Source organism: Corvus moneduloides, chromosome 4, assembly GCF_009650955.1.
Source record: "Corvus moneduloides isolate bCorMon1 chromosome 4, bCorMon1.pri, whole genome shotgun sequence".
NCBI classification, from domain to species: domain Eukaryota; kingdom Metazoa; phylum Chordata; class Aves; order Passeriformes; family Corvidae; genus Corvus; species Corvus moneduloides.
Window position 1 is genome coordinate 38673241 of NC_045479.1, and position 27977 is coordinate 38701217.

Genomic DNA, 27977 nt, shown 5'->3' on the forward strand with positions numbered 1-27977 from the left:
TTCCAGAACTTGCCTCTGAATGTACCACCATTGGGGACCACAGACCTGAGTCTACACCCAGGTGACACATGCACGACTCAAATTCAACAGCATCAGATCCATCAACAATCCAGACTGTTTGCTCTGTCCTCAAACAGTTGAAAGTCTTTGTATCTTTGCATAAACTATTAAAATACCTTTCTTCTGTTGGCCTACCATTATGCTAAAGACTTAAATGTTTCAAAATGTTGGGTGTGTTCCAATATCCCTCTTCACTCTAGTGAAGGTGTCATCATGCTTCCCATAGCATGTAATTTGTCAGTAAAACAACCAATCTGAAAAACCCTGAAGGCAAAAATTCCTTTTCCAAGGTCACAAATGGGAACTGTTCTAAGCTGATCCAATAGAGATATGCATGAAGCTCCAACTCCTACCCACCACCTGGGATTAGTTGCATCTGGGAACACTCGTTACTTGAAAGCAAATGCAACATGCCACATGGGACAGAGTAATTCCCAAAACTGCAGGACATGATAGGATATTGCTTCTGTACGTTTCTACAGTGTTTTTAACAAAAAGAAGGGTATTGTACCTTCCATACATAGATGACAATGCTACAGTATAATTTCACACTCCTCATCAGAAAAAAAAGTCTCAGGAAATTATTGTGAAGTTTATTTTTTCACTTCTTTCTCCTTCCAGCATTCTGTATGGAACCAAATCCATTGCAGTATTTACCTGTCAAATAGAAAAGTTACAATTGCTTATATTATTTTAAATCATGCCAATTTGAGCTTTTAGTTTCAGACTTTATGTTTTGAGGAATATCTGAAGTGTTTAAAAAACACTGAGGAAAATACCAAAATAGTGGAAAGTGCTGCATTTGATCTACTATATATGTACTTGCATATCTAACCAAGCATGAAAAATTACCACAGCCACTTGATCTGTTAAATATCTCTAACTGGGCTGTAGCATCTGCACCCTATAAATAACAATATAAATAACTATTATCAATCATGTACACAATTTGAAGAATTAAGCAAGACCAAACATCCCATCAAAGGACAAAAAAAAAGCATTACATACTCATCACAGTCTTTGGGGTTAACATTGGTCTAGGTGTCCAATGCAAGTACAAACTCAACAGAAGAAGCCCACAGTCTTCTTTGCCTTAAAGAGGGCACAAGTTCTATGGTTCAGTTTCTGACATTGCTTGCTTACTTCTCTTCAACATGTTGCTCACTTCTAGGAGTCCTTGCTCAAAGGCTTATGTAGGGTCTCAAGTACCAATGAAGATCCTCAGTTGAAAACCTCTGGGGATACAGGAAAGGGTGCTGAGATTCCTGAGAGGGAATTGCCATTCTTTTTAGCAACATCTAACAGGAGGGAGTTAACTGCTACTTGAATGTGTTCCATCTGAAGTTATCTGCAGTGACTATTTCATGTTCCTAAAAATAAAACCTCTTCCAAAAGAAAAAAGCTTCTTGTATGCAGTTTGGGAAAGACAGAACTCTCAGCTCTTCCATCAGACTATTAGTACCTGAGGTGAAAACCTAAAATAACGTTTTGACATCTTCCAGATTTTAAAGAAGTCTTCTTTAGTAACTGATAGGTACTAAATAATTGCACAGTCATAAAAAGGAGATTTTTCTCATCACCAAGTGCATGTCTGAGAACATAACAATGTCACTGATTCATATTTTAGCATTAACTCACCATAAATACCAAAGTAAAGATTACAGACTACTTTTTTATTTGAAAAGCTTTTATAAATAATCTTCTGTAAAATATCTCATTTTAATCTCCTATCTCAAACAAATATCTCGTACTTTTACCTCATTCAAGAAAAGATTCTTTTAGATATGTACTATACTCTGTTCAGATATATCTCTTGGTGAAATAATATTTGATTTTAAGCATGTCATGAGGCATTTCAATCTATCATTGTCCAGCTCTGCCTGCTATTTGAATGTGATCCTTTGTTCCGTTTTTCAAACTTATAGTCTCCTCTAATTTTTACTTCTTTTTACTTTCGTATGTATTTTGAATATATTGTGTTCAAGACACTGTGGTCAGACTGTTCAATAAGAACTTACCTACATTTAGTGTTTATTTTGAAACTGGGTGTTGGATGTTCCTGCTTGGATAGAAACTGCTCTCTTCTTTGGAAGATTGCACACAGGTTTCTGTTAAAAAAAGAATTAAAAAATCCAGAAGAAATTAGTTAAGAAACAGAACAATAAAATTATGTGAGATCATGCAACGAACATATCAAATTATCGATTAACTGGATAGCGTGTCAGCTGCCACAGGCACAGCACAGGATCAACCATGAAACTGCAGAAGAAATGCAAAGAATACATAAATCTTTGTTACCTCACCAACCAGGGGATCCACCCTGAACCTATGATTGTAATTGACACTTGCAAAACAAGAAGAGAAAAAAAATTTTTGCCTAAGCCATGTAGTACCAAAAGATACTGAACATCTTTTATATTCTGAAATCTGGCCCAGTCCTTATAACTCAGACTGTGCTTCTGTAAAAATAAAATTCACCTTACTTTTTATCATTGAATTTAATTTACATGGTAAACATGTTACTAATTTCCTGCCTCAAATTTTGAAACAAGTCAAATTCTGTGTTCCTGTATTAAAATGTATGGTCTTCTGTATTTTAAATGATTCTATTTGTCCTTTACTGAAAATATATTCAGTATTTAATACAAAAACTTTTTCTCCAGCATCAATATAATCTGTTTCAAAGGCATGAAGTCAAATGCAGCTAAAATAAAATTTCTTTATTTTTTGTCTTAAATTCACACATTGCAACGAAACCTCACAAAAAATTTCTTAATCTATTACTCATGTCATAAGCAAGGAAGTTTCTTCATATTTATTCTTTCTATTTGAATGACAGCTCCCTTGCAGTTTTCAAATATTTATGACCTTTGTTCAAATGTGTAGGTAGCAAAACCATCCGAAAAAAATATTCTTTTTACACATGATATTTTATACCCTTTACAGAAAAGAATTTAACACTATCAATTTCTCTACTGATTAACTGTGGTGAATCTGCTTGTTTCTGAAAATTTAAAATTCCTTGCATGATAACCCTAGATGATAGGAAAAAGCTAGGAGTATCAGATGACTGAAATGAAAGAAAGGATATATGATACCACAGGATATGCAAAACCACTGGAAGATTCTCAGGGTCTTCTTTTACAGATGGTTAAGCACAGATGGTTAAGTTTTCTCTTAGATAGAAATTTATAATACAGATCATGTAGCATTGTTGAATAAACTCAGCACACTTGTTGGATGAACAGTAGGCAAACATACAATAACAATCAACAGAGTGGGAATACCCACGTCAGGGTAATTTCCCATAAAAGAGCTGATGTTTTGCCAATACCTTACAGTTCTATAAACATTTTCCTTTCTAGTCTAAAAGATACTAATTTCCTGCTACTGGTGTGTGAAAACACTTAGAAATAAAGGTAACTGTACAAAGGCAACTGGAATCAGATGTATGCAAAGCTCCGGGATGGCCAAGTAAGGACATGTGTGGCAGGAGGGAAATTTCTGCAGCTTACATGTAGTGATACTGAAACTGCTTTGTAACTACAGTGGATTAGATTTCAGAGATGGACATAGGCACCTAGCAATGTTTAAGAGACCTGTCCAGCTGCTACTTGAAAAAGTTTTTAATATGTCCTATGTCACATTTGCGTGTTTTTAGTACTGTGAGATATGTAAAAATGTAAGCCTGATTCCTGGGGATATTCCTAGGGATACCAACTATTTGAACAGAAGTACTGACACAAATAGCACATTAATGTAGAATGATAAATATGTGGGGTGAGGAGGGGGAGTGAAACAGCAAACCTTTAACTTGCTTCCCTGTAAATATCTTCAAAGAATGCACAGTTTTAAACAGAAAAAAACTGAGAAATTTTGGATATTATGTACACATTACATTACCCTGTTTTGCATGAAGTCACTGGAATCTATTTTGAGTCATGTCGTTTGTCCAGTTAGACCAAAAAAAGGGTAGAAAGTGTTTTGAGCAAAGAAAAGTAAGCTTGTTTAGCATAACATTTTGGACTTTACAAAGCATATGTATTATCCACTCCCTCTATACTTGTTGGATTTAAACTAAGTCTAGAGAGGAAGGCAAAGGAAAATAAATAGTAACATGATACCGAGTTTTATTTTGGTGCTTGTGATTTCATAGCATGTTACTCACTAAAAAATACCCAACAAAACATTCACTCTCAGGAAAGGCACAAAGATGCGCTCATCTTTCTCCAAGTTTAAAAATCATGGCAAATCTGCAAAGACATTTAGCATGCATAATGGAAAAGAATCTCTCATGTTTCTCAGTTTCAAAAGTCAGGTTTTCTGAGTTTTACAGGAGACACCGATCTAACCTAGAAAGGCTTTTTTTAAAATGAGGTTCCTTCTGCACAAGAAAGTCATCACTGCTCTCCAGTCAGCACTCTTGGTAGGATGTTGCATCCCTTAACAACCAACTAGGTAGCAACAGAATGCTACTTAGAGATATGAAAATAGAACAAATGATTGAAGTGAAGGTGTTTATGCAATTGCTTTACCCTCTCCGATGCTTGCTTGTCACTTACGTCACTGAAGGCATTAGGGCCAATCTGAACTTCTAGGCAATTACAGGTCTGGAAAGCTTCACAGAAACTTCCGTCTTAAAGATTTTAACACTAGCTTAGCTACTGGGAGGGTGCTGGGGGTTAATGCCTGAACACCCGCTGCTTTCCCTTCTTTAGCAGCCTGTGCACTGTTTGGGGGGGAGCAGTAGGACACGGGCCCAAACAACACAGGAATGGTAGCCAGCACCCGCAATGAACACCCAGGAGGCCCAAGCCCCCGAAGCACCTTACTTGGCGCAGCCTGGACAGCGCCAAGGAGAGCTGCCGCTGACCGTCCAGCGGGAGATGAGAGGAGAGGAGAGGAGAGGGCAAGGCAAGGCAAGGCAAGGCAAGGCAGGGCAGGGCAGGGCAGCCCAGCCCGCTGCCGTGCCCCGCCACCACTCCCTGCCCACATAGAGCCGTGCCCTTCGGTAAGATGGCGGCCTCCTCGCTCCCCTCCTCTACCAACATGGCGGGCCGCGCGCCCATTGGCGCCCGCCGCCGCCGCGCGATAGGCTGAGGCGCCGGCTATCCCCTTGCGAGGCCTCGCCCTGAGCGGGAAACTACATTACCCAGGATACCCCGCAATAAGGGCGTTGCCCCGCGCCTCTTCTTTTCTTACGCGTCGTATCTCTGTCCCCTTTGGGGTGGGAGGGACGGGGCGCAGTCTCGCGAGAGTTCGCGCGGGCCGGTGGAGGGGGTGCAGGGCGCGCCGAGACCGTTGTCGTGGGTCCATGGCGGCCGCGGAGGCGGCGGCCGCGCCCGACCCCAGCGGGCTCTCCCCGAAGGAGGAAGGGGAGCTGGAGGACGGCGAGATCAGCGACGATGACAACAACGGCTTCGGGCCCTGTGGCGGCGGCTCCGAGCGTGCCGGCGGCCTCGGCAGCAGCAGCAGCAGTAGCAGGCCGTACTCGAGGCGCCGGCCGCCCCCCGGGCTCCACGGGAGCGGCTCCGTGTCCTCCTCCGGGCGGCCCTTCCCGCGCTCGCGGCACCAGCCCCCGCCCGACACGGGACACGTGCACGGCCACGGCGGCTACCGGCCTAAGGACTCATTCCGCTCCCACCCACCGGCACCGCGGATGCCGCCGGGCTCGCACTCCGACACGGGCCCCCGGCTCTCTTTCTGGGAGCGCAGCCACAACGCCCTGGACCGGTTCCGCTTCCGAGGCCGGCCCTACCGGGGCGGTGGGCGCTGGGGCCGGAGCCGAGGCTGCAGCGATCGGCCAGGCAACCCTCCGGGGAGGCCGCCCGGAGGGGGAGGCAGCGGCGGGTTCAGTAGCAGCCAGGGCTGGAGGGAGCCCTCGCCTCGAAAATGTATCCTTGAGACGTGAGCGGGGGCGGGGGGCCTGTGCTGCTGCGGTGGGCCTGGGTGTGGCGGTGCCGCGCTACGTGGCCGAAAGCCCTGGGAAGGGTCGCGTTTCCCTCCCGCTCTGGCAGTGGGATTCCCGAAGCGGTAACGGAGAGGAAGGCTCTCAAGCTAATCCTGGGGGTTGGCTGGGGCAGCCGGCCCTGTTCAAGGAGAGGCTGCTGGGAAGTCGGATTACTGCCGTGATCTGGCTTGCGGCTTGGCCGATCCGTCGGGTGTAAGGAAAAAGAAAAAGCATAGCCTGAAAGGAAGCTTTTGTCGGTTGGATTCCAGGCGGCTGCTTTTCTAGCCCGAAGTGTGAAGATTGTGAGGTGGGGTCAGTCTTTGGTGCGGCAGTGTTAATATGTATAATTAGTGTCGCAATTGTAAAGCTAAAACGCTAAGCTTGTTAATTTCCTATATTGTGCAACGAAGGATCTACTGTGTTTTTTTCTTTCTCACTTTCATCCCTTCAGAGGCTATTGTACATAGGTTTAGCTTTAGTCAGTTTTAGCTAAGCTGAAGTGGGTCTGCATACACAAACTGTGGTTTATGTGGGCATTCAAATAAAAGCCATATTCACATTCCTTGTAGGATGTTCTCCACTGATTGCTCTTAAGAGGTTTAGGTGACTCTCAGAATTCTGATATTTCATCCTTTTAGGAGCAGGAGTTGTGAAAGTGGTGGGAAAAGCTTCCCCAATTTTTCTTGTTTGCTGTAACAAGTAATGTAAAGAACTGACGCTGAGTGTAGCTTGGGGCAGCCTGGTTACTTCATGTAACTGCATTGTTGCCTAACTGAAGCTGTAGATGAGAGGTAAAAAACACTGAGCAAGAGAGATGGCGGTTAAATCCTGTTCTCCAGAATTTTGCAGTGTTTTATTGTCCTTCATATCAATATCAAAGGATGTGTGTTTGCTAGACTGTGCAGGTTGATCCCTCGGATCCTTGTGTTTTATATTATTATTTATGTCATTAATATTTTTTATTTGTTTAAATGTGGATGGAATATGTAAAATAGCAATAGAGATGTTTTTATTAAGTCTCGTGGTAAAGTTGCAGCATTATTGAAGGCTTCATCGGAACCTTTCATTCAAGGGTTTTATCTTGAGAGGCAACGAGTGAAGATGTGATTTGCCCAAGTTTTCACAGTAAGGCAATTCTAGTGCTGAAAATAGTTTTCAAGACACTTAATTTGCAGTGTTGCTCTGAGTAGCCAAAAGTGGTTACTTTCTGTATAAGCAGTAATTTGCAGAGCAAATGTTTGTATTGTCCTAAACAGACCTTGCAATGTTTCTTAACACTGATGCAGTCTCCTTCTCCCCTTTAATTAAAAGAGCATTCAGAAGCCAATAATTCCATTTTCAAACCAAAAGCAGAGAATGCGGATGTTAGATGTGTTTTTACTCCTGGCACTTAAGATTTGCTCTTCTGTTTAAACATGGTAGATAATGTTCTGTTACTCTTGCTCTTTAATAAGTGAACATTCAGTTGTTTATGGATCATGTAGTTAAGGAAGGTCCATGATTTTCTCTCAATATGAGCTACTTTCTGTGTTTGTCACATCCTTGCCACCTAATAGAGTCAGTATTAGAGAATTCATAAATATTAAGGCACCTTCATGTTGCTAACATTAATGGAGTACCAGTGTAGTTCATTGGTATGTGGCTTCAGAGGAGACTTTCATATCAACTGGTGCAAGGAGCCTCATGGCCTGGAATGGTATTAGAAGTTCCTCCCAGAAACTAAAATGTTTTAAGTGTATTGAGTCCTGGTTTTGGCTGGGATGGAGTTCCTTTTCTTCTTACTAGCTGGTGCAATGCTGTGTTTTGGATTTAGTATGAGAATAATGTTGATAGCACACTGATGTTTTAGGTGTTGAGTAGTGCCTACACTAAGTTGACTTCCAGTGTCCCATGCTCTGCCAGTGAGGAGGTGCCCAAGAAGCTGGTAGTGCGCAAAACTGAGACCCAAACTTAGCCAAAGTGGTGTTGCATACCGCAGAACGTCAAACCTGGTGTATAAACTGTGGCTGAGAGCCACTGATTGCTGCTTGGGGATGGGCTGGGCATCTCTTAGTGGGTGGTGAGCAATCGTATGTTGTATCACCCTCCTTCCTTGGGCGTTATTCCACTCTCTCTTTTTGTTATCTCCCTTTCTGTTGTTACTACTATTTTACTTGATTTCCGTTATTAAACTGTTCTTTTTTCAACCCACTTTCCCTCAACCCACATTACCTTTTTCCAAGTTCTTTCCCCATCCCACCATGGAGAGGAGGGAGGAGTGAGAGTGTGGCTGTGTGGTAATAAGTTGCTGACTGGTGTTAAACCAAGACAGTCTGGTAAGACAGATTTTTTTTACTTGATTTAACCTATGAAGTTGTGCTTTTCACCACGTTTTGGCGGAATATATATGTAAGTGGAGTAAAGGACATGGTGGAGCACTTCAAGAATTCTTGTTACTTTTTTTTAGGGTGTTAGCTTTTAATAGGCTTTTCTCTTTCAATTCTTGGCAGCGTTAGTGTGAAGCTGTTATATAGTAATTCTCCAGGAATTCTTGCATAGAGAAGTGTGGAATTTGAGTCTGAAATATAGAACCTAAATGGGAGTTTCTGTTTCCATTGAATTCTGAATTTTTCACAGTGTACATTTTTCTTCATTTCTAATGCCCCATTTCTTCATTTTGGTTCTCAGATGAAGTTGGTTGAAGCACCATTGTTGTTTTAATATATATATATGCCTGTCTGCCTTTCAAAGCACTTAATGGAGTCTTGCATTCTATATGTAGAACCACATAAAAATATTTCTACATATGTGAACCACAGAATTTCTGGTTAACACCATTGTGGGAGCTCCTAGCAATTGTATTATTGTGAGCACGAAAAACATCTCAAAACTGTCTTGTTAGCCATTTCCAGATGACTTTAGAAGCTGTTGAAGCATTTCAATAGCAAATAACAGTGCGGCTTACTTTTATAAATTATGATAAGTCAATTAACTTCAGAATTTCCTGTGATTTACAAAATTACAAAAGTAGCTGGCTCTTTGAAAGTGGAAATGTGTTGGAACGGAATTTCACAAATATGCTTATTGCATGATTTGGTGTTATATTGCACATAGTTTTTAGTATTTTCAGCATATTTATAGATTGTTTGATTGCTTTTTGGATTCTATGTACTTTATCTTTGCTAGTTTCTGCTTTTTGTGCTGACACTTCAGAAAACACTGTATAGCAAAACATTTCCTGGTATTACGGAAGTAGCTTTTGTAGTATACATATCAAGATTCTTCATACTTATGTTAGAACTTAACATAGCAAAACATCCAAGTAGTTGATGCTTGTTATGAGCAGAAGACAAAAATGTTTTCTTCTGGATTCAGTATGTCTGTCTTCAGAGGATACCTATTTTAGCTTATAGTTTTACTCTGTTTATTGTTTTAAGACATGCCGTTTAACGTTTAAGACGTTGTTGAAGAAGTATTTCACGTAACTGGGTGTGAGTCAGCTATTATCACAGTGGGGTTGATACTGTGAGTCAAATGAGTAAAACCTGACTTGGTATCTTAAAAGATTTCCCCTTGAGCATGATTATTTTACAGGATAGTTTTCAAGTGTCAGGTTAAGGTAAGAGGAGTTGAACCTCTAATAGTGACAACTTTTGTTGTGGGTAGAGGTGCCGCATGGAATATTTCCACTGTTTGCCTTGGACATTCATAGGCAACCTTTTCTGAGTAATTCCCAGTCGTCTTCAGCATTTCTGAATGTTTTGATCACAAGTCTTAGTCCCTTTTTTTTATTCCCTTCAGTTGCTCATTGATTCTTCTGTGCCTTACCTCATTTGCTGTACTGCATATATGACAGTGTGTAATGGTGCTATGGCCAGACTTAGTATTGGCTAGACGTGGCATTTTATGAAAGGATAAAATGACTGAGAAGGAATTTAACCTGTCTTTTTCAGAATGTTAGATGGGGAGTCAATACTGGAGTTATGGACTCTGGAAGTCTGACTTTCTATGATAGAGAACCATCTCGGCATTATAGCTATTGTTTCCAGGAGGATGGTGTGAGTAAGAGATGAGACTTCTCAGCAATTCATGACCTTCTTGTCATAAGTAGGGTATTTGAAATTGTTGGTTTGAGAAAATGTTTGTCAATATGTAATAATGGCTACAGCTTTTGCATGGTACTCGTATTTATTAAGGCTATTTTTCAAGCTAACCTTAAGATAAAATATACAAAAATGACCTATAAGTTAATGTTCGTCTTAATTTAGTCTTCCGTGGTAATAGTGCCACTGTTTTAAGATTATGCAAATTCTCGTCTTAAGTTTCTTGACCAGTAATTCAGCCAAAACTTTTGGAAGGTCCCCATCTAGAAAGCAGAACTACTCTTCTAAAAATGAAAGCTCTGTGGAAGAAAGTTTTGAGGATCTGCTCTTGAAATATAAACAGATACAATTAGAACTCGAACACATTAATAAAGATGAAAGACTAGCTTTGAGCAACAGGGAAGAAAATGAGAAACAAGATGATGAAAAAACAGTGGACACTGAGGACCAAATAACTGTAGAAAATGACAGTATTAAAACGGACGCTATAAAAGAAGTACCTCCTGAGGAGAAAAATCCGGTTATGGGCTTTCAAGCATTTGAACTGAAACCTCTCAGACAAAAACTGCCTACTCCAGCTGAGAGGAGCAGATTGAAAAAAGGCAAAGAAGGAATGAAGCAGTCCTCGCAAAAATCTGAACTAACAGAATCTGGCCAAGGTAAAGAAATACTTATAAAGTTATTTTAGCTTGTGAAGTTCTATTTACTTGCTATTATCTATTGTATTTATTAGGTGTCAGAGAAAACTTCCATTAAAATGTTAAAAGTTACAAGTTAAAGATTCAACATACTTAACTCTTGTGTTTTGTAATTCCTTGAATTACATAAACATGTTTGGAAGCATGTTTTTGCTTTGGATTTTAAATAATGTGGTTCTTTTAGACCGATTGGCAGAAAGCATGAGGACAAGACTTGAAGGTTTAAAGTGCTGTTCACAGCAGAAATCACCGATTTTTTTCCCTGAAAGTTTTACTTCTTTATTTGCCTTGTTCTTTTCTGCAGAAGCAATATGTGGTTATTTTTTAGCTGAAAAGAGAACATTTAGAGATCCCTTTTTCTGCATTTCATCTTTGTGTGTTTTCTGAAGTGGAGGACTAGGATCATGGAATATTCTGAGTTGGAAGGCACCCACAAAGATCATCAAGTCCAGCTCTTAAGTTAATGTCCCCTACAGGGATCAAACCCACGACCTTGGCATTATTAACACCATAAGATGTTTTCACGAGAATTGTTTTCATCGTTGTTGATATTCACAAATAGTCAAGAAATCATAGGCCAGAAATAGAAAGGATTTATAGAAGAAGTGCAGCCAAAGAGTAGAATAAGTGTTTTGTCAAAGATTGTTCTGGTCTGCTGACTGAAGAGGGTAATTGCTGAGATGCATTAGCCAGTTACTGAAAAAGAAGTGATCATATATATTCCAGCTGACTTGTGGTAAAAGCACTTGAGCTTACTACTAAGTCTGCTGCAAAATAAGGCAGCTGACTTAAGCTTCCTACTCTGAGGCTTCATTTAGTTTAGTAAGTGATTGCTGTGGTTGAGGGTGGTGCTTGAGGCTATCACTTGTCATCTAATGTTCCCTAATTTGCCAGTGTGTATAAACTATCAATTTGAGTGGGAAGAGACAAAGTAGTTAATGGATTGAATAAGACTGCAGGTGAGTAATTGGCAGGAATATGAAGAAAGGTTGGACTAGAGCACTGAAAGTCAGAATGATTTATGTGTAACTTCAGAATGAGAATTTAGGAGACAGATCTTGTAAAGAAAACAAAAGAGAAAACTGATAATTAGTAGTCAAACCACCTTATTCTAGGTAATTTCTCCCCATCCTGTGTTTCCCATTAATAATAAACTTTTCTTGTGTTCTTTAAGAAGTCATACAGTTCTTATTGACAGAGATGAAGAAAACGAATAAATTTTCGTGATAAAAGAAAAACTAATAGCCTGTGGGAAGAGAACGTAGCAGGACAGGAGTAAAGCAGCTATTTAAAAAGCAAAACAGTCTCAAAAATCCAACTTCCAAACTTAAAAGCACTGGAGTTGAGAATACAGTTCATATGGTAGTGAAAAATAGATGCTGTAATATGCATATTAAGAGCATTTAATTTTTACATGATACTCAAATCTATGATACATGAATGATGTGAAAGCAGACAGGTTATGTATGACTGAATGTTTATGACAATATAAGGCAGGCTTCCAAAGAAGAATTCAGCTGATTGGAGTCATTGCAGATTCATGTGTATTAAGTGAATGTATACTACATTAATCTCCTTACTGCCACTATACATGCTGCATGTATTGGGAAATCAGCAAAATTTGATTTTCCCATTTTATTTATTTTTAAATGGTGTACTGGATGTTTCTACGGACCTGTAAAAGTTGAGGAACTTGTCTTAAAACTCAGGGAAGTTTGAGTCTCTCTCAAATGAATTCGCTGTGGTTCAGCTGCTCTGACAGGCTTTGACAGTATTCCGTACTTTCCTTCCCATGTTGTGCATTAGCTTTTTGTGTCCATGTTGTCCCCTTCTGGTGTGTACAGAATGTCCCTTCATATGCCTGCATCAAAAAAAACTACTATCTGTCTTCCTACTTCCATCCTGTGAACTGGATGGTTAGGAACTTTACTTAGTATAATAACTTTTTTGAATTTTCTTCTATAGTTCATATGGGTATTAGATATTACTCTTTCTTTTGTATGTGCATTTTTAACAAACACATGCATGTGCAAGGAGGTTCAGCATTTTTTAAGTTTCATATTCGTTTATGTATAAGATCTTGGTGTACTTTAAGCCATGGCTTTCTGAATGAAGCTTTCATAAAATGCTAGGAAGAATTAAAGCTGTACAGAATCCGAATTTATTTTCCACCAATTTGAATTGTGGGAAGGAATCTCTCTTTGAAGAAAGACTAATATAGGAAAAGAACTCCAAGTTTCTCTAAATGTTTCCTCCTTGCCTGATGCATATAAACATATATGTATGGTTATATAAAAAGTCCATAATTACTTTTTTTGCTGCCAATTATATTACTATAATATAATTGTGCTATAATAAAGTAGGTAATACTGCAATATATACAGCATTATATACTATGTGTAAAATATAATATGTTAATATGTGTGTATATACATATATACACTATGAGAATTGGCTGTATTTTGGGAAGTCTAAGAAATTAATATTTTAACATCTAAATGTTTAGTGGGAAAGGAGTACTGTACTATGCATTTCCATATTATAACTTTTTTCTGTTTTCCTTTGGTGTGAAATGGAGCAAATGTGTTCTTACTGCTGCTTTGGGCCTTTATATTCTGCAAAAGAACGACCAGTTACTCAAAATAGCTGCCAGTGAAATATGAGATGCCCAGGACAGCAGCTGCTATGAGATGGTAGTATAAAACACATGACAAGAAGTCTTCTTTTCCCCTTGTCTGCAAATCTCTTTTTCTCTGCTTCTTGAGGAACTACATGCGAACCTTAAGACAGGAGTTACTAAGAAATGACAAATCTTGCCTTAGGCTTATGGAGTTGTGAGGATGTGGATTTTATCAGACATACCAACTTTCTACAAATGTTTGTTCATGTAGTCTTACATGTACCACTGCTATTGTTTTATACTGTGTGTCAGTGATACTGATAGAATATGTTTGTATAGATTAAATTTCATGTATCATTTTAATGTAGCTCTGTCTCAAGAGAAACAGCTTGTTCAAAAATACGGTATGTTTTCTCTTGAAAGGTACAGAAGACAAAGAACAAACATCAGTGCGAAAGCTTAGCAGTTCCGATGTTGCATCTGAAAAGGTAAGAAAGTATTCCTCCATAGATGAGGCATGATTGCATTATGAATTTCTGATGGCTTTTTCCAAATGGCAGTCCAGAAACAGTCCAGTAATAGGAACTGTCAATTTTTAACAAATTATACTTACCAGTAAAGTAGGATTTTTGAGCTTTCTTTTAGTAAAAATATTTGGGAAAGATTTCAAAGGACCTTGTGAAGAAAAAGTTGTTAAATTATGTTTCTTGACTTCTTGTCTTGTCCTTTCTTCTGTTTTCTTTTCAAGAAGCTGCTTGATGATGAGGAGGAGATGTCTGAATTGCAACTTAGGCTTCTTGCACTTCAGTCTGCTAGTAAAAAATGGCAGCAAAAAGAACAACAGGTGATGAAGGAAAGCAAAGAAAAATTAACAAAAACGAAAAGTGTAACACAGAAAGTCAAAGCCAGTACAAAAGCACATTCAACAAAAAAACCTAGCACTACAGGTAATAAGTTTAATGTTACTGAAATGGCTGTCAGTGTTGTGGCCTCAAAAAAAAAAAAAGTTACGTGAGCAATGAGCCTTTAGTCATTCTAAACTCTTACATTTACTCAAAGCTCTTGAAGAATCTAGGAATAGGTGGAGCCAATTAGGTAAAATGGAGTTAATCACATACCTTTTTATTTAAAGGCAAGCAAACTTTGAGGAAGCAACAGACAAAGACGTCAAAAAAGATGCAGCAGCAAAAGGAGCTAGACAGGCGGCAGAAAGAGGAAGACCAGAGGAAACAAGAAGAGGAGGAGGAGAGAAGAAAGAGAGAAGAAGAAATAAGAAAAATTAGGGACCTCTCAAATCAAGAAGAGCAGTACAATCGATTCATGAAGCTAGTTGGAGGAAAGAGGAGATCAAGAAGCAGGGTAACAAATTTCTTACATGGTGTTCTGGTGTTACATTTAGGATTCATGAATGATTTCTATCTTGCCCCACCTGGTTTTGTGTCACCATCCTGTCTGCATCCCCCTGTTCTTCTCCCTGCTTTCTCTACCCCTAGAATAATCAAAACAGAGCAATGAAAGAAAAGGTCAAAATACTTCAGTGTTTACCATGTTTTAATCCCATGCTAGACAAGCGTTCCCTTTGGATTTGGAAAAACAGTTTTGTATGAGTTGTACATTTGTAAGTTACTGGTAAAGCATTTTTCTCCTAAAGACATTTTGAACATTGTGATCAAAGAGCAGCCTGTAATTTAACACTAACCAATCAGTGAAACTTCTTTGGCTTTCTTCCCTTAGATTTCTGGGTTTTCTTCCCCACATTTTCAAACTTTTTCTGTGTATACAACTTCAGTGGCTTGCTTCTTTTGAAATGTCATTGGAGGGCTTGGTTGCTTTGTAGTATTTTTCAATTGTAGTATTTAATATATTTTGTTGAGACATAAGATATGCCCAGACAAAAGATAATTAGTTCAACCTCACATAGTGTCAAATTGATTAAGTACTAGAGTCACTGCAGTGGTCATCATGCTACACTTGTAGGCTGTACTTGTTCTCTCATATTGAGATTAGCAAAAGGCACTTGAGTAACCAATGTTCTGTCTCTAAAACATTGGTACATTACAGAAAAAAAAGGACTGTTTCTTCAGCATTAATTGTTGCAGCCTGGAAGCAATACAGCTGCTGCAGCTGTATGCTTCAAGTGCTTGGTGCTTAATGCTGTAAGAAGAAACAGCATCTAAGGGAATTGGGGCTCCCTGTTTGAGCTTGTGTTGTAGAAGAATCATATTTACAGTAATACTGAGTGGAAAATTGAGACTAAAAATGTTTGACTGTAAACTAGATATTCTAAAAGCTACCAAAATGTCTTCTGTAGGCCTCTGAAAGATACAAGTTAAGGAGTCTAAGAGGTCATAGTTAGGTGTTCTGCATGTTTTCAGTCTGGAACATTGATTGGCATCTGTACAGTGTTAGGAATTCTTTAAACAACCTGATTTTTAAGTTGACAGTCTCTGGATTTGTCTCAGTGTGGTATATGCCTCCTTCTGGGACAATAAAAAGATTCTTCACCTGAGAGTTGTTTCTAGCAAGGGTAGTTCAAGCATTCTTGGTAGTTAACATGGCAGATTACCAGAAATAATAAAGCGTTTAATTCTCTTGCAGTCTTTCAGAAATATATAACCATGCCAATTTAACAGATATATAAGGACCTACTAGGTATTTAAAAATTCTTTCTTTCTATCATAACACCCCCCACCCCATCATCCTGGAAGAGATACAGTTTTAAAACTGCCTGTCAATTTGTCTAGTCGCTACTTGCAGTGGATTTGATTAAAAGGTAATACTCAGTTTCATCTTCTTGTACAAGATAAGTAAATTGTATTTATAAAGCAATTAGAGGAAAAAATTGTAAAGGCCTTTTTGCAAAATTTATTTCTTAGCGGTTTACTCTGAAATAATGATGTAAGACCAGCTAAATAAAATACTTTTTTTGTGTGTTTAGTCTTCAGATACAGACCTGAGATGGTCTTTGGATAAGCAGTCTACGGAGAGTGCAGGAGGCATATATCAGTATGATAATTATGATGAAGTTGCTATGGATACAGACAGTGAAACTAACTCACCAGGTAAGACTTAGTTACAATTTTCTGTTATGGTGATTGGTAAAAATAGGTAAGATGCTGGAAATAAGCCACTGTTCTAGAAAGAGTTTGTTTTGAGCTGTCTGAATTATAGAACTAAAATTTTAAGATGAGCCAATTGTTTTAACCCTGACTCTCTGTCTCTGCTGTAGTGGTATTTTTAAGGTCTTCAGGGTATTCTTTTCTCGTTGCAGTACTGTAGGTTTTATGCTTGTATATTCTCAATCAGCTGTGCAGAAAGTGAGGGCCCCAGGGTGTTGACTGGACAGGCAGCAGCTTTGCAGAAAAAAGGGCCTGGGTGTCTCAGTGGACATTGAGTGGCACATGGGTCAGCAGTGTGGCTTTCGGCGACAGGCAAACCGTAGCCTGGGTTGTAGCACTGTGACTGTCGGGGGTCAGTGATTGGAGGGGGCTGTTAAACACTGTCAAGATTGCCAGTTTTCTGGTTTCATGGTACAAAAGAGTGACATTCTAAAATGAGCCTAGCAAAAGACCTTTTTGACTAAGGGAGACTGTTTCAGGCCTGGTTTTCAATAAAGTTCATTGGGAGACTGAAGCACTTGGCTTACAGCATGAGACTGAGAAAGCTGCATTTGTGTTGAGAACACTAAGGAAGGCTTTTTGCTCTTGTCTTCAGCTACTTAGTGGACAGTTACAGAAAAGACAGGACCAAACTCTTCAGTCAAGTAGGCAACAGAAGGACAAGTAACAACACTTAAATTGTAACAAAACAAATTCTGCATAGATAGAAGATGGTCAAGCACTAGAGCAGGTTTAAATATTGTGGAATCTCCATCGTCAGGTATACCTGGAACTTAATAACCTGACTTTGGGGGCAGCCCTGCTTTGGGCACTTGTGTTGGGTCATATATCTTCCAGAAGTCTCTTCCAGCCTAAATGATTAATTGACTCTTGAGTTTGAGGTACATTTAAGGTAGTCGGGTTTCTGTGTTCCATCTCAACATGTGGAGAGTTGAGAAAATTTCATTAAGCACACTACTTGATTGGCTACTTCTTTTCTCTTGCTTTTCATCTTCCACTCTTTTTTTTTTTTTTTTTTTTCTTATTTTTTCTCCTTTCTGGTCAGCCTTCCTTATACCTTACATTGCTAAAATATGCACCTGGTGTTTTGTATGTGTAAGCTACAAATCTCTCTTGATAAAGCATCTCAATCTCTCATTTAATGTTTCAGAATTTATCAGCTGTGCTTTGGGTCTGCTTCTGTCCTAGTTTGTGTTGTATTGTCATTTTGGTAGACAGTAGTCAGGCAACTGAGATACCTTGTTTTAGAAGGTAAATTCTTGCAATATAAATCCAGTATGAGGGCTGCGTTACCTCAGCAGTACTGGTTGGCTGCACTTATATTTTGTACGTAAAACAGGAAAAGCAAACATAACTACTCTTTTTTAAAATATACATATGTGTAAAAAAAAATGCGCTGTGCTGTGTCTGGTGTTAAGTTTGAAATTAGTGCATAGTAAAAACATTTGTCTCCTCCTGCTTCATTTAATCAGTTGACGTAAAGTGTGAGTTGTTGTTTAGTAAATACCTGTCAGATTTCTTACATTCAGTATTTTAATTACAGCTTCTTCCCCAGTGCAGCCTCCTTTCTTTGAATGTCCAATAGGATATTTTCCACCTCCAGTACCACCAATTTCCTTGCCACTACCTCCTCCAATTCCAGTAAGTAACCCTGATAATTCTCATTTGGTATCTGATTTCTAATGCTAAAGCTAGGATTAAATTTAGATTCTGGTTTTGATACAATTCTCTGTTTAATGATTCCCTTGAACTATCTGTTAGACTTGTGGTTGCTTTTTTAAAATTTTATTTCACCTATCTTTTGGCTGATGCAGTTGTTGGTTAATGGAGGTTTTCCCTATTGAATTGAAATTCTCTTCATTGTTAGAGCTGCGTTTTTTCATACAGAAAGCAAAACTTGTCTGAAGCACATAAAGAAAAACGAATTTGACTGTTAGCATAAGGCAACTTTGCCTCTTATCTCTAGGCCATGTATGTAGGTAGACAAGCTTATTCTCTGACTTGTTACCTAGAGGGGGGAAAAGCCAAGAAATACAGCTCATCACTCATTCAAACTTTGTGCTTTTTGGCTGTGTTTTCTGTCTTCTCACCTAAGAGTCCACATGGAAATTTAATTAGTGTGGGGGTTTTTTCACTACCAATTTTTTTCACTGAATGATTGTTACTCTTCTTAGAAAAGCGATAGAAATGTACCATTCTCTCTCACATACAGCTTCTGAATTTTTGACTAAGGGAAATTGTAATTTTGTTAGCTAAGACAGTTTCATAAAACTGTTTAAAGACTGCTGGTTAACTATGTTTCCCTGGCTAGACTATCTCTGGTTCCAGTTCTCATTTACGTTTAGTTTGTATGTCTCCACAGCTTCCACTATCCAAATCTAACTTTATTGCTTCTGTTAACCACTGTGAGACATTACTAACAGTTCAGTGACAGCCTTTGACAGTCATGTAAATGCAGTTTGAATGTTAAACTGACACAGTTTACGTTACTTTTAAACCATGGAATAATTTAGGTCTAAACCTCTGCTAAAGTAGTAGTTATTTTCACATTTCAAACCCTTGTTTTACTTTTTTATTCTCAGCCTGTACCATCTTTGAGCCATCTTTACATGGAGGGTATTCCCTGTGTTTCTCTTGAGCCACCTCCACCTCTTCCCCCTCTTCCCCCTGAAGAACCTGAACAGCCACCAAAACCTCCATTTGCTGATGAGGAAGAGGAGGAGGAGATGCTCTTACGAGAAGAATTACTCAAGTCTCTAGCCAACAAACGTGCTTTCAGAGCTGAGGTACTCCATTGTTTTTTGAATGTAAGCCTCTAGATGGCAATCTTGATCGAGATTTCAATGTGACTTGCTAACGTCAGGCTTACAGGGGTTTTATGCTGCATTTCTGGAGACTTAAAAAAAATCAAGAGCCACTCTGGAGTTGCAAATTGCACCTTGCCTGTTATTTCTGAAGCAATTAAGAAAGTTCAAGGTACTGATAATGGAGTAAGTTCAAGGGAGTGAGGGTTTTCTGCTAGAAAATGTTTACTACTTTTCAACTTTCAGTTAGAAAGTAAAACAAGTAAATTTGTTTCAGCCTTCCAGGAAAAGGAATTGGGAGAGGTTAACTGTTTTGGTTTTTTGTTGTTTTGAGGGTTTCTTTTGTAGTGAGAAGCTAAGCTTGTAGTTTTGAAAGTATATGTTGATTTTGCCCTTATTTAAAGGTCTCTTGCAGTTGATCTGTGAATAACTGGTCTGTTCTTGTGTGCTGTTTTGATATTACTGCAGAATTGCAACATTTGTCTAATACATTTGGATAGTCTGCCTAAATCACATTTTCAAGTTCCAAAGCATGTATGAAACAGTCTCATTTATACTGATACTTTTTAAAATAGCTATGGATGGTGTGTATTTCTAAGACTATATTTTTATTTTTTAGGAAACGTCAAGTAACAGTGGTCCACCTTCCCCTCCTGTTCCAGACAACTTGCAACCTGTGCCAAGAAGCAATCTGTCTGCTGTCAGTATTAATACTGTGTCTCAGCCACGGGTGCAAAATACAAAGTTTGTTAGAGTACCGAGGCTTCCACGAGCAGTGATCACAGTAAGGAAATACTGGTGCTTCCTACTAATAAGACTGTTAGTTGAAACTGAGCTCAGAAGTGAAGAGCAGACTTAGACTTAGGTTTTCTAGTGATACAGCACGGAAGAGTGAAGCTTCAGTTAAGCATCTGAATTATTAGTCACTTTGATAATCCATATTCTCTTCTAGAAAGAATTTGACACTGAAGCAAGAATTTATAGCTGAAGAGAGCATCAAAATATGCCAGCATGCAGTGAACTAAGAGATTGTAAATACAGTTCAGTTATTTTCTCATCCAGACTAGCACAGACACTGTTGCTGAAGCAGAGGTAGTCTTGCTCTTCCTCCTGCACCTGGTCAGTTGGTGTCTCCCTTCCTTTACAGTGGGGTCTGAAGCACCAGTCCCGTGGCTGAACTTACTTTAACATGCTAGATTGGTTAGAAAACTAACTTCTGTGGGGGGAAAAGTACTTTTCCTTCTAGGAGGAGTTGAATTTTTTCAGTGGATAGTATATGTATGTCAGAGTTAGCATGTCTGTGAGTGTGGCTGGAAGAGAGTATTTGTGAGGAAGGGACCAGTGCCTTGCATGAGCATAAACTAGAATTTCACCCGCCTGTCCTGTTGTGGTGAAAAATGATGCAGCTGGAGTACATTCAGAAGTAGTAAATACAGCCCATATCTTGAGAATTGCCCAGAAGGAGTATCAAAAAGAACTGATTGTGGAAATTTGAATATTTTTCATTTTTAAAAATGGTGGTTTTTTGATGGGGTTAATGCTTTAAAAGACACTTAGAGCTTTGATCAAGGTTCTATCCTGAGATAAAGGATGTAATGTATAAATACAGTTGTCCAGATGTACCGTGAGAGATCAGAGGAGCAGTCCTGGAAATGTGAAATAAGTTGCTTTTTTTCCAAGCTGTAACTCCTAGAGCATTTGAGGTTAATCTAGATTGTCTGTTTGTTTCTGCATTTTTCTTTGTGCTGGAATGGCAGTCACCTCATCTTCAGTGAGCTTTTAAAATTTATGTTGGCAAAAGGTGATTAATCATGATTTCATCTATTTGTTACATTCTATTGGTGTTCTGCCAATTAAACTGCCTGAGCAGCTTGCTGTGAGATCAGCTTAAGTACAGCTGTGGTACAAGAGACATTGCAACTGTGTAGCAGAAAGATGAGGGAGTTTTGGTATGTCTGCCACACCATTTCTAATGCAGATTTGATTGGTTGTTACTCCTGAGTTACTTGAAAAAATGCCTTCTAAGTGACAGATGATCATTTCAATTGCAATTAAAATAATTAATCACCTGTAGGAGTTAGATGTTTGAGATTTGTGCTATGACCATGGAGCCATAAATGTGCTGCAGATACTTTTGGGGGTAGGTTGAAGATGTTGGAGTACCTTTCATGTTACAATGTCAAGACTATGTACAGTGTTACTGTCTTGTGGAGATGTTCAAGTGCTTATTTTTTTTCTTACAATGTGGAATTGGTGTGTGTGATAACAAAAGGAGTTAACCTTCTTTTTTTCATCTTGTAAGTATGTCTTCTGTTACACCTGTATCTCTAACTTTTTCTTCTAACTACAAAACTTTTTACATTCTTGCTGCAGCTTCCAAAACACAAGTCTGTTGTGGTTACCTTAAATGACTCAGATGACAGTGAGTCTGATGGAGAGCCCTCTAACTCAACTAGCAGTGTGTTTGGAGGACTAGAATCTATGATAAAAGAAGCAAGGAGAAATGTTGAGGTAAATGCTGTCCGGATTTTAATAGGTTTATTTTGTAATCATTTTTCTTTGTATATAGAATCTAAAGTTTAGAATTTGGTCAAGAAATACTGAATTGCATCAGAAGGAGGTAAGAGTGTGTACATTACTCCTGTCTGGACAATTACCTTATAATTTGGATTGCACAAGCAAATAAAAATTTTTTGTTGAAGATGGCATCCTGAAGATAGAACTTGTAATATATTTTGGTTTGATTTTTTTCAATTAAAATTCAGTGCATTATTAAGCAAAAAAGTACTGGCTTAAAAGATATAACTAGCCTTGAACAGCTTTAAGTTAGTGCTGAAATTCCTCTTATAAATACTACCTGATAGCTGTATTTTAAACTAGTGTGTCTGGTACTGACTTGAGTCTCATTGTAACAGGCATCAAAAATCAAAGCCCCTCCAAAATCAGAAAAAGAAAATGATCCAATGAGAACTCCAGAGGCTCTGCCAGAAGATAAGAAAATAGAATACAGACTTCTAAAAGAAGAGATTGCCAGGTGCAACTTAGATTAATTGTTAATGTAAAATGTGTTTTATTTGTAGCCCTTCACTAGTCTACTTTTGTAACTTGAAGGTAAATCTGATTTTGAAAACCTTGCCATCACCTTCAGGTTTTTCCCCCCATGCAATTTTTGGTAAGACAGCATAGAGGTCTAAAGAAAATCCTTGGATTTGAACTGATTTATAGTAACTGATTGCAGTTGTGGAAAGTACTTTTTCTTTTAACTTGAAATCTTGTCCTGCTACTCTCTTCGGAGATGTAAAAGCTCTTGGGAGTACACGTTAAAATGAATGTTGAAGCTACTGAACATCTTTGTTTTGAACATTTCTGTTTCAGTCGTGAGAAACAGCGCTTAATTAAGTCTGATCCAGTGAAGAACAGTTCGTCCCCTGCAAATTCTGATGGTGAAGTTGATGGAATTGGGAGAATAGCAGTAGTGACAAAACAAGTCACAGAAGCGGAAGCAAAGCTGAAGAAAAACCGGTATGCATTTCACTGTCATAAGTCCTACCTTTTGCTTAGCAGGATGAAAAGAATAAATAATATTTTTAAATGTGTAGCATTTAAAAAACAGCAAATGATTGATTTCCTGTTGTCTTGAACTATTCAGGCTTTAATCCTATTGCTGTGCAAAAGGAATTGTGTTGTAGTGCCAGTGTGGTGTTTGATAACTTTTACGTATGATTTTTCATGCTAACTGTTTTCAGCTGTTTATGTTCAGTGACAGATATGATTTGTGTCACCTAATACAGCTTTTCTCTTGTGGCATGCCTTTTCCATGTTTCTCACCCTAATTTCAAGTTATGGTTGGAAGTAAAAGTGCTTTGCATCCTCTACTTAGCTTCTCTTGCCACTTGATTATTACGGTATGGTCTTTTGAACAAACTGGTTTGTGGTCAGTCATCAACTGAAGGACAGTATTCCCTCCTCTCTTTATCCACACCCATCTACCTAAGTGTTTATCTTGCTTCCTTTGATGCATAGCTTTTTGTATTTATCTACTCTATTGTTGTGCCATAATATTATGGCTTGTAATCCAATAATGTGTGTATGTGCCCTAAGATGGAACTAGGTTGTTACTTAACAGAAAGCAAGAACATGTGTTTTGGTTGTCATTATATTAAAAACAGTATTAAAGATAGAACATTTGCTTACCTTCTTCTGTCCTTGTAACTACATCTGCATTATACTTACATGCTGAACTTGGGATGATGAAATGTGCTGTATTGACAGTATTTACTGTCTTACGGATGTTAGGACTATCTGGAGAGGCTTAATGTGTAGTCTCTTTATAAGTGAGGAGAGCTGTGTTCTTAATTAACTGGAGTTTTGGAGGAGCAGCGGTAGCTCTAAGCAACTTACCTTTGGAAAAAATTGTTATGTTCCTTTTCTACTTTCAGAATGCTGTTGATGAAGGATGAGTCTGTCTTGAAAAATTTATTGCAACAACAGGCCAAGAAGAGAGAGAATGTTCGAATTGCTGAAAATAAAATTAACAAACTGTCTGAACAGCTACAAGCAACAGAGAAGATCTTGAATGCTAACAAGGCATTTCTCAAGAGGATTCAGGAACATGTAACTTGCACTCTGAAATGTTTTTGTTTCCTAGAGCTGGAAATCTTGAAAAGGGATGCCTGATTTTTGGAGGCAGTAGGCTTTCTTTGAATTAATTATTAATTCCCATCTAGTTATATTATGTCTCATTAATTCCATGTAATTATATTTTTATTATCTGGTCATATCTGTAAATTTGCATCTTGCTGTAATATTTAGTTTTTATTTTTATTTTTTCAGATACATAAAGTTCAACAACGAGTTACAGTAAAAAAAGCTCTGGCATTAAAATATGGAGAAGAACTTGCTCGAGCAAAAGCAGTAGCAAGTAAGGAAATTGGGAAACGGAAGCTAGAGCAAGATCATCTTGGTGTAAGTTAGCATGCTTTTAAACCAAACTACTTGGAAAAGGGTATAAATTTTGATTAACAAAGTTCAAGTGGAATTTCAGGAAAACATTTCAGAAACATTGTAGGGAGTGTTCCTACTGGATTTTGTGCGTTTTTGAGAATTCAACAAAAAAGGCATTAATGATTTGAGGAAGAAAACTCTTCAAAACCTTTATTTCTGTGCTAGGGGAATGTCATTTATAGATAAGTAATAAGAGGAGCTGTATGGCTGTGAAAGAAGGAAGAAAATACTTTGCTGTCTGTAGACATCAATAATCTTGTTAAAACTATCAGGCAAAGTTGCTGCAGAGGGGATCAGATATTGTTTTGAAAAAATATACGAAAACAAGGCTAAAATATTTTTGTCAATTTTAATGCTGCCACTCCCAACATCACTGTGTGTACTTGTTTTATAGCTCGCCTTTTAAGTGGGGCCAGAACTTCTGTTGAAGCCCCGTACATGATGCAGGATAATTTTTACTGCAAAACCTGCAAATCTGCCAGTTGAATTGTGGCAAACTCCTACGTGGTTTTTCTGCTGTTTGGTGAAATCTTCAGGCAGGAGTTTAAAATGTTATTATAAGCTCTGAATTAAATATCTTTGTTATGTTTTTACCTCCTGTCGATAGATCAGTAGATGAGAAAATTGAAATAAAGAGAATTTTTTTCTTTTCAGCCAAGCAAAATACTGAAATTGGATACCTCCCCTGCATCAAGTCCAAAAAAGCCTTCAGCAGAATTGATTGCACTAGAGAAAAAACGACTGCAGCAACTAGAGTATGAATATGCTCTAAAGATTCAGAAGTTGAAGGAGGCCCGTGCACTTCAAACCAAGGAGCAATCAAATACTGCACCTCATGTAGAAGAAGAATCTGAGTTTGCGTTACCTCAGCCGTCGCTTCATGATCTTACACAGGACAAATTGACTTTGGACAGTGAAGAAAATTACTTTGATGATGAAGTTTTGTCTAATACAAACAGAGAACGAAGGAGATCTTTCAGAGAATCAAATTCTTTTACTAAACCAAATCTTAAACACATGGACACTCCAAAACAAGAAAGTATAAACAAACTTTCTAAAAAGGCTTCAGAGGAGCCTGAGCTGTTCCTTGGGTTGAATATTGATGAACTGAAAAAACTTTATGCTAAAGCTGACAGCTTGAAAGAACTGCTAATGAAAAGTACTGCCTTTATTGTGCCTAAGGAAGATCTGTTGTGTGGTCAGGTAAATGTTTTACAACTAAACATGAAGCTTGTCTTTATTAGGTGGTATTGCAATTGCTGTATATCTGTTTATCTATTTCCTAGGAAATTTCAGTGGACATGGATTTTTTTACATCACAAAGTAAACAAGCTGAAGTGAAACCATTTCCATTTGGACCATATCATAGTCCTCTTCTACTGTTTAAATCCTACAGGTATGAAGACTGTATCAGCTCTTTGACTAATGCGTAGGTGTTCTTGTTCAAATGTTCTTCAGGGCTGTTCCTTGATACCCAGGCATGTACACAAAGACAAGTCCTAGTGAGAAACGTGGCTATCCCTAAACAATATTGTCTGGTCTAGGGAATCTCATCATTTTATTCAGTCATTTTTTCCATGCAATATGCTGCTTTTACATTGTATTGCACATTGTTTGATACAACTAAGCTAAAAAAATAGTTAAGCGTTTGAGAACAGGATTTTTATATCCAGTATGAATAATGCAAATCTAAGAAGCATATTTCAATTATGCAGTCTTTGAACTTGGCTAGGATTTACATTGTCTGAGTCAAAATTGGCTCAATCATCTATTTTTGGATTCCTGTTCAGTGGAAAGAGGCATAATCACAGTGATTCATCTTGACTTGACAGTAACATCTGCAAGTGTAATCAATTTGGAACATCTGTCTTTTGACTAGAGAGAACTTTGTTCCTGCACATCAAATTTTAGAAAACAAAAGTCTGGAATTTAAACTGGAGTAGTTGTATCCTACCATGTGCTTCAGGTTTTTTATTGCTTTGCTCTTAAGTAGTGGAAGATGGAGTATGCCATCTTTGCAGGAGTATTCATTTTGACTTCCAGGTTATGATTTCAGTTCCTGAAGGAGCTAGAAATCCCAAAATTGCTGTAGTCAAACTTCAGCTAAAGATTTAAAATAAGCATTAGTCTGCTTAGCTACGACTGGTTTCATTTTTTTATACATTCTAAGGCTGATATGTTTTGTCTTTTTTCCCCACTGTTTCTTCAAGTTCATCTTTAACAGTTCTCTTTACACTTTTATTTGATGTTGGTCATCCTGACTAGAGGATGAGATTTTCTATAAACTACTGAAATGCACTTTCATTAGTTTGCTTTCTGTACTGGGTTTTTACTGCACTTCCTGTTTTCATATTCCTGAAGTTCTGCACCTAAAGAAGAGAATGCTAGAGGAGAGCTTGATTAGATTGAGAAGTACTCCTTTGTTCCCTTCCTCTCCCTCTTGTTCTTAGCCTGTAGGTTAATGATGCTTTTGATTAGTAGCAGGGTTTTGGAAATAATGAGATTTAATACAGAAAGTGATTTTTAATTACTTTTTTTAGAAAACTGATGTCTTGCCTTGTGTACTTTTATGACAATAATTCACTGTTTCATTTTAGGTTTAGTCCTTATTTTCGTACGAAGGAAAAGCTGTTCCTCAGTTCAATAACGTATAGTAATATGATAGAGCCCAAACAGTGTTTCTGCCGCTTTGATTTAACAGGCACGTGTAATGATGATGACTGTCAGTGGTGAGTACTTTTTAATTTTCTTGACTTAAACTAAACCTCTCTTCTAAATGTCTGACTCTTGAGTCCGAAATAAGTATGGTTTTCTTTTCTTTGAAAGATCTGGGTATGTGATCCTATGCACAAGTTCTAGACAAGGTTATTTTTAATACTCTATTGCAGATACTAAGTTGGAAGAAAAACTCCTTTCATCTAAGCCGTGAAAAAAGAGGAGGCTCTTTAGATGTACATTTAGAAAAGTAGTATGGCCTGTTATAGAATATTTCACCTTTCTAGTAGTTTAAATGGAACTGGTCTCATACAACTTCAGCATAACTTCAACACATTGTAGAGCCTCACATAGTGGTTGATACTGTTAAGCACACTTGAGATGAAACGTGTATATCAAATACATGATTAAGTAAAAAAACAATAATACTGTAATTCTAGTTCCATCGGAAAATACTGGCTAAGTTTGTTTCCTTAAAGGCTGGTGTTAAATTTTATTAAAAATTAATTTGTTTAACAGTGTTGTGCAGTGTATTTACAAGTGGATATGAATTGGTTAGGAATGAACTCAATATGAAAACTTAGCTACTGGAAAAATAGGAGTGAGCTTTATTCTGGATCAGCTTTTAGCTGTTGTCATCAAACCATTGTTTGACTCTTTAAAATACAAAGCGATAACTAATTCTTATAATTACCTTATTTGAAGTGGAAGGTTCTAAGTGCTGTGGTTTTGTGTTATTGCAAAATGAGTGTGTAGACATGTAATTTAAAGAGTAAGGCTGTAGTGAAATAATGAGGACTAGGAATAAGTTACTTACGTAGGTTTAAGTTTAGAAAAGGCCTAGGTATATTTAACCAAACATCAAAGCAAACAGTAGGTTTTTTTGTGGGTATTGTTTTCTTTATGCCTCACCCAAGTGTGTACT

The 27977-nt window shown here is 38.1% G+C and overlaps 1 protein-coding gene across 6 annotated transcripts in view; it reads left to right on the forward strand.

Moving 5' to 3' along the window:
- The first annotated feature begins 5316 nt into the window (after positions 1 to 5316).
- ZFC3H1 (zinc finger C3H1-type containing) overlaps positions 5317 to 27977 on the forward strand; it is a 41621-nt gene continuing 18960 nt past the window's right edge. For 2 of the 6 annotated variants that reach the window (XM_032105453.1, XM_032105458.1), the window contains exons 1-17: positions 5317 to 5954; positions 10332 to 10751; positions 13834 to 13898; positions 14159 to 14357; positions 14543 to 14769; positions 16349 to 16472; positions 18073 to 18170; positions 19112 to 19315; positions 19953 to 20117; positions 21707 to 21844; positions 22249 to 22367; positions 22709 to 22855; positions 23773 to 23947; positions 24167 to 24298; positions 24992 to 25540; positions 25624 to 25733; positions 26935 to 27066. In XM_032105453.1, coding sequence (XP_031961344.1) covers positions 5375 to 5954; positions 10332 to 10751; positions 13834 to 13898; positions 14159 to 14357; positions 14543 to 14769; positions 16349 to 16472; positions 18073 to 18170; positions 19112 to 19315; positions 19953 to 20117; positions 21707 to 21844; positions 22249 to 22367; positions 22709 to 22855; positions 23773 to 23947; positions 24167 to 24298; positions 24992 to 25540; positions 25624 to 25733; positions 26935 to 27066 — 3584 coding nt within the window. In that variant the 5' untranslated portion in view covers positions 5317 to 5374. The remainder of the gene's footprint in view (positions 5955 to 10331; positions 10752 to 13833; positions 13899 to 14158; positions 14358 to 14542; positions 14770 to 16348; positions 16473 to 18072; positions 18171 to 19111; positions 19316 to 19952; positions 20118 to 21706; positions 21845 to 22248; positions 22368 to 22708; positions 22856 to 23772; positions 23948 to 24166; positions 24299 to 24991; positions 25541 to 25623; positions 25734 to 26934; positions 27067 to 27977) is intronic. The other 4 variants (XM_032105457.1, XM_032105454.1, XM_032105455.1 and 1 more) reach the window with 4 other exon arrangements.